The 7270-nt window shown below is 38.1% G+C and overlaps 1 protein-coding gene across 1 annotated transcript; it reads right to left on the bottom strand.

Moving 5' to 3' along the window:
• Positions 1-1248: 1248 nt before the first annotated feature.
• arid6 (AT-rich interaction domain 6) lies at positions 1249-5705 on the bottom strand. The gene is made up of 6 exons (XM_032539528.1): positions 5516-5705; positions 4577-4733; positions 4175-4227; positions 3862-3959; positions 3620-3776; positions 1249-3320 (listed from the first exon to the last, which is right to left on the bottom strand). The coding sequence occupies exons 1-6, from the start codon at positions 5525-5527 to the stop codon at positions 2016-2018; spliced, it is 1782 nt and encodes a 593-aa protein (XP_032395419.1). The 5' UTR covers positions 5528-5705; the 3' UTR covers positions 1249-2015.
• Positions 5706-7270: the final 1565 nt, after the last annotated feature.

The following is a 7270-nucleotide window of genomic DNA, read 5'->3' as shown; positions in this document are numbered from 1 at the left end:
AAATCTGCAGAAAAGGTTTCAGGGGATTTAAACACTTTCAAAATACACTGTCCAGTTATTTCTATTTTGTATTACTATTTATTTAAAATGACTTACAAATCCATAAACCTACTGTATACAATACTACATGTAAGGTGCTACAGCTGTTTTCAGGGAAGTATTCTCAGTTTGAGTTACAGTATTTTTAACCTGAGCCATTACTTCAGGTCTAGTGTCTAGCGATGTTAAAGATTGGGTTTACACGGTAACCTCAGTCTCAGTAAAGCATGAATCCCAAGGAAATGCACTGGCTATGACTACATCCTTTTTGCTAGACAATATCTGCAGAATGCGAGCACCATGTTTAAGTTAAGGAGTTAAGGAAATCCCTTTCAGTGACTAAATCCGAACTAAAAGGCTTTTGGCATAGTGTAACTCAAAAACAATGACATAACTTTGGATAACCAAATAACAACAATGTGAAAGAAATGGCTGCACTATAATATTTGTTTATTTTTAGTTAAGTAGTGTTAATGGGTACTACTGTGATGAGCGCTTTGCACGCAATAATCAGTGTCTATAATTAAAGTGACAGTGGTGTCCATTTTATTACCATGTTGTTAACCCGGATGACAACAATAAAAAATAACACAATAGTAGGCTGCACATGTAATCTTCAAGCACATAGGTGTGACACACAGCTTACTAAAGCACAATTGAGTTAACTGCTTTGACGAAACTGTTTTTCCGGTGTTTTTTTCATACTCGTATGTGTATGTTCCCGAAATGTCGATAAAGGCCACGCAAAACCATTTAGGGTTTGAATATAAAGGATTAGAAGCAAAGTGTCTCCCTGTTTATGAAAAAAGAGAAAAACAATCAGAGACTGCGCCCCCCCCCCCCCCCCCCCCCCCCGAAACAAAGTCACAAATTTTCATGCACAAGCTATAAATATTTTTGGAATATGTTTTACTGACATTGAAGGAACACATACCTGTCCATTTATATTGGCACAGCCTACAAGGAAGTGAAGTCTCTTCCTGGATAAAGGTCGACGCCACTACCTCCATGCAAGGTGTGATTTATTTATTTTTAAGGCGTGATTTATTCTTTTTTAAGGTGTGATTTAATCTTTTTTAAGGCGTACAAATGCAGTAATGGTTGAATAAGCTTGATGAAAAGTAATTGTTTGAAATCCTGTATAAACACGTAGTAGTGTGATGTGAAGACAAAAGGATTGCCCAACAAACGAGTCTCTCAACGTTCTTCTTTATTTATTTTAATGTATTTAAATTCATATGACATTGTAACTGTGTGCTAAATGTATTATACAAGTAATATTTATGTACAGACAAATCTAAAAAAGTGCACAGTGCACATTTCTTGTAAATCAAGCTGTGCTGATAAGTTAAGCTAATATAACAGTAAAGTCTGTGTTACAGCAGCTCAAAAGAAAAAAAAATGTACACACATCAGAACAACACAAATACCCATTAAATAGACAGGAGAAAAAATGTACAGAAAGTATTTTAAGAAATAGGAAAAATTGACAGAAACAATACAAACTTATTTACACAATAAACACCCTTATATATGCAGACCGTATATATACACAGATATACAGCTTAATTAATTAATTATTATTAATTAATCATTTTGATTATTTCGGTAATTTGACACTTTGACAATTTAATGAACTTCAGTAAAAAAAACACCATATGAAAGAGGAATGTACCTTGGTCAAGGCAAGGCAGCTTTATTTGTAGAGCACATTTCAGAAACAGGGCAATTCAAAGTGCTTTACACAAAATCAGAAAAAAAACATTACATTAAAACATTAAGACAGATAAAACACAGGAATCAAAGTTACAGTGCAGCATAAGAATATAAACATTAAAGGAATGAACATCATCATTTGAAGAAAGGCCACATCAAAAATAAAGGTCTTCAGCCTTGATTCAAAAGAACTGAGACTAGCAGCGGACCTGCAGCTTTAATGCGGTGTTGGACTGTCAGTTTAATGGTCTGACTGATCTTCACGATGAGTTTGAGAGCATTTTCTTCAGCTTCATCACCTCTTCATAGGTGAGGTGCATTGTGTTTCCATTGTAGGACACAGAGGCTGTAAAGTCTTGCTGAGCTGTGCGGGGACAGGAGTCCGTGTTGATTTGGAAGGGAGAAGCCTGGGTCACTTTGTAGGGATCCCAGGATATTGGGGGTTTTGAGCTGTACGACTTCTTAATTCCCTGCGGATCAAATGGATAGGCGTCCCGGCTGGCTGCACATTTCAGAATACCACCGGAAGACAAAGGCTCGTAGGCGGTGAAATGGTTTTGGTTTGTGTTGTAGTGATAACTGGTACTTTGGGTGGCTGGTATGGGACTTGGCAATTTACTTTGCCACAGCCTAAGATCCTCAGCGGTTAAGCTCGGGTGTTGGGGATTCATTTGATATGTCAGGTTGGTGGGGAGGACATTTGTGTCTGAGTACTTTCTTTGTCCAGAGAATCCTTCCTGAGGAGGAAGAGGAGGTAGCTGCTTAACTCCAGGCTTCAAAGCTGAAGACCCACTCAGCCTGAGCCAGTCATTGAACACAGACAGCGGTACCTCAATTTCCATCTTGCCTCCGTTCTGTTGAGGCATGCCAGGCAGTATGTGACTCAGATTGAGCTCCCTTACTTCTGGACTACCCTCCCTTTCTTGTTTTGGCTGGATTGTTAAGTCTGTCTTCGGAGAGCTGGGTTTTTGTGCCACTGTGGGAGCGCCTTCATCTGTTCTCAGTGTCGGAGCAGACTCATATGTAGGGCTGATTGACGCTGTTGTAGCTTTGACATCAACGGCATATGCCTCTTTGGCGTTCACAGGATATGAACATGGTGTGTCTCCTGAATCTGCTTCACCATCTTCCACCTCACATCCGTCATCTCTCACCACCTGCTGGCAATGAGGACTATATAAAGGGGAGGGTTTGTTCAAGAACTTTGGATTCTTGCTGGATGAAGGTGCCGTGAACGATGAGGCGGGGTTGCTGCCGGTTTCCCGCCCTGAGGCTTTATTAACGCTAAGGTTGAGAGGCTCAGTCAATCCAGATGTTGTCTTGTACTGTTCTGCCAGAAAGCGTAGCTGCTGCAGTGGCTCCTTAACCGTGTCTGTTAGGTTGAGACGAGATGGAGACAAAGGAACCCAGGGCTTTGGAGCAGGGGCCTTATTTGGTGTTAATATCGAGGAGTACATAGGAACATGGGGGGGCAGAACTGCATTGCTGTGTTGATAGTAGTGAGGGAAATGGGGCTGCAGAGGGAAGACACTCTCGTGTGGGTCTGGCTGGACGTCATTAGGGTTCTGTTGGAAAGATAAGAAGATCGTCAGAGCTAACTGGAAATATGTCATCGTTGGGTCCTTAAGTAATCTTTTTGTTGCACCAGAACCAGATTATTAACAAGAATAAATTGCTTATTATTATTATGGTATCACATCATACCAGCTAACATGCATTTATAACCAAAAAGCCACTTCACTAATTATTTACTACTTATTGTAATGAAGAGTTTTTATGGAATCATAATCGCATCAGTTAAAGTTTGTGTTGAGCAGCTCTGCTATGTCTTTCCTATCTTCTTTGAGTGTGAAATAATACCGACCTGGTACAGATATACTGAGGGCAGCTTGCGTTTAGCTGGCCTCTGGCCATCAACATGTTTTTTGCTGCAGTTCGGAAAGACAAAGTGCTTTGGTTGAATACGAGGAAACACATTCAACAATGTTCCCCTCACATGGCATTCGTATGGCAGAAGCAGCCTGCACAAATAAAAAAAAAATTGTATCAGATTAGTGAGTCCGGGAAGAAAACATAGCAGCCACTCTCATGTCCCAGTGAACTCACTTCTCGTAGTGTCTGCGGGTGCAGGTGGCTGCACTTGTGCTTCGAGGGTTTCCTCCCAGCGTGTTGTACACTTGTTTCCACAGCTGCTGAGCAGTCACCTGGAGGAGTGCAGGTGGTTTTTAGTGTTTTTTATTCAAGTCACTTCCTTAATTAACAAGGACAGTATAAGCGGTATTAGAGTGAGTAGTTAGATAGCTAATAATAGCTAAATAAATCATTATTTCACTGTTAAAAATCCAACATATTGTCAGTAATATTAACAATACTACTACTGATAATAATATTTATCCGTGAATCAGAAATATTTGATTACCTGGTTGTAGCCACCCAAGTCTCTGACAACCTTGAACATCAAAAATAGATCAACTGAAAAACAGGGAAAATATACATAATCAAACACACTTCATAAACAGGATGTAGGGTTATTAGAATTTGATGAGTTCATATTGAGAATTGATTGATTGATTTTCAAAAGGTTAATAGATTATAAGAAAATTTGAGGATTATTTTTTGTCAACTAACTAATTAGATATTCGACTATTCGTTTTAAATCACAATTCCAACTACTCATTTATGTCCGAATACGTTAGTAGGCAGTTAAAAAATATATATTCCTAATACCATATACTTGTACTATATTAAATGTGTTTTGGTGCATAAAACAAGTGAAATGCATTAAAAATCAATGTGCGATAAGATGAATAGTTGTAATTACTTTGTTTGAAGCCCAGATTTGGGATTCTTTCTATGGGTGTGTCTTTTGTCTTCATGAACAGGTAGAGATCTTTAAGGAATTGTTCTTCTGTCATATCCTTCAACGGCTCTTTGCTTATCTCCTCTTGGATCTCTGTGTGTGCCATTTCAATGTTTGCCTGAGAACACAAAAGATGGTATTTCACAATATTATCAGCTTGTTTAATATTTAGGTATTAAAACAAAAATCATAGCATATCATAGCCCAGTTTTGGACAAAATGTAAAATCAATGTACAGCACCACTTGATTAAACCCATGTCAGGACCGGAGGTTTTCTGGTGACAACAATGCCTCCCTGTTTCATGCTCACGTCATCTTGAGTGATGATTGGTATACACATACAGGTTTCTGAGCATATATCATAGTTGTATCCCATGTTTGTACTCGCCTCCGTGGATTCAACCCTCTCAGTTGCGACAACATTGATATGACACTCAAAACTCTCATCAATGCCCTCATTCACTCATTCCATAGTTTCCATTGTTTTGAACTACAGTAATAAATTAAACTGCATATGTGCGCTCACACTGGAGATTAGTTGCATTACAAATAATTTTTTGGTATTTGAGTTTTGAGTTTGCTGTTTCATTTAGTTATTTTGTTTTTCATCATTTACTTTAATTGTGTCACCATCATCGTATTAATGCTTTTTAAACATTATGTGAATATGGTGCTTTTCAAAATAAAGCAAAACACCTCACTCCCCTGATTTTCTTTTAGAGAATAAAGAGCTACTGCAGCTTAAATGCATGTTGACCGAACCAAATTGACAATTGGCAGCATAATCTAGCATTATTCTAGCATAGAGTCTTTGTTCTATCATAGATACTTAGATATACATATATACAAAATCATAAAGCAACTCTATTCTGGATTATATGTGAAATAATGTTCCTCACCTGTGTTTCCATTGAGAGAGTAAGGTTGGATCGTATTATCTCATTGCCCTGATTCACAGAAAACAAGATGTTGCATGTACAGGTTGTCCCCTCCAGTGTAGTAAAAGAGACGAAAAAATCACTGCAGCCAGTTATGTGTTGTATCAGTCACACACCTGTCCTGAGTAGCTGTATGACAGTATGGGTAACTGACAGAGGGGGTGTTTACTCCAACTTCTTCCTGGCAAGATTGCTATCGTCAGACCAGTTGAACTTGTTCTTCAGCGTGTTCCAAAAAACAGCGCACTGGAATACTCCACACAAAATTGGCAGAATTGGGAGAAAACCAGTGAAAATTTGTGTTCATATTATTTGAGTAACTGGGATTATTGTCCAAATAAGTCAAATACTTCTCTCACTAGAGCACAAAAAAACATTAGTCGCTATTCATTGTGTCATTATTTGGAAATGAGTGTATGAATAACTGAATTTTACACTGGAAACACTATAGCAGTATCACTGTGGGTGTTTAATTTAGCACAGTAAGTAATGTAGTATGTACAGTATGTTAGCATTGGCAACTTATTGAGTATGGTAAATTCCAATGTGGAAAGAGGTAATGTGCATGGCTGTCTACTTTTACCAAGTGTTTGGGACATATTGCAGGTAATGAGCCTGTTTTTAGAGTTTCAATGTAGAACAGTTCTTGAATTGTCATAGTTGGCTCAGTATTAGAGTTCCAGTTATGATGGGCATATTTGGGGCTCCATTTACTGTATATATAATTGTCTTAAGTCTCCTGTTTTATTCATATAATTAGACAAAATAAACAAGAGGAGGGGCAGATTAGCTAAATTTCTCCTTGGAGAAACCGTCCAAATGACAGAAAAAGTAGACCACATTCCTTACTCACCCAGTTATTTAAAAAGTAGTTCAACTAGGTGGTAAACAGCCATCTCTAACAATACTTGTGGTAAACATTCTAATTGAAGAAACAATAATTAATGTTGAATGATGCTTTTACTTCATCTGTTTTGGAGACTGTAGCATGTTTTAATTTAACTGTGATACCTACAATGTTCTTTAGGTCTTGAGAGTTGTCTGGGTGTGGCAAAGCTCTTATCAAAACAGAACATGATATTACTTGATGTCCATTGTTTTGAACTTGAACTATAAATGTAGAAACTTGACAGGGATCCTGGAAGGAAGATAAATGGGTAAAGGTTATGTAAATCGACCTCAGTTTTGGATGACTGGAATTCTTTGCTGTGAGTAATCATTTGGTGCTGACGTATCCACTCACTTCGGTCTATCGGACTTCACTATCACAAACAATATACATGCTGGAAACAGCAGAGCAACACATTTATTTCTCTATATTTGAGCCAATATTTAGTAGTTGTAGTAGAATACTGATCATGTGGCCCAAAAGACACTTTTTTTTGGATTCTGCCTGTCAGCTAAAAAGAAAAAACGAATGAATTCCAACCGTCATTCCCCAATGTAAGTCGAGTGCAGATTTGCACATTCATCACTTTGCGACAAGTAGCCTACAAGATGCTAACAAGAGACTTCAAAAATGTCAAAACAGTAAAAATGGACCTAATTAACCAAGTTTGTTCACTGCTGGCTAAAGGCTAGCACTCAAACATAACAAAGGTTGTCAGTAATGTGGCGTTTTGAGCGTTGAACGTTAGCAATCAAACAACCATTGATAGCTAAACCGTTTTTAAAATGACTGCTAGCTTAGCTACAAGCTAGCAATCAAACACAACA

This window comes from Etheostoma spectabile, chromosome 16 (assembly GCF_008692095.1).
Source record: "Etheostoma spectabile isolate EspeVRDwgs_2016 chromosome 16, UIUC_Espe_1.0, whole genome shotgun sequence".
Taxonomy (NCBI): domain Eukaryota; kingdom Metazoa; phylum Chordata; class Actinopteri; order Perciformes; family Percidae; genus Etheostoma; species Etheostoma spectabile.
The sequence above is the reverse complement of the archived record's forward strand: the minus strand, read 5'-3'. Positions and strand labels throughout refer to the sequence as shown.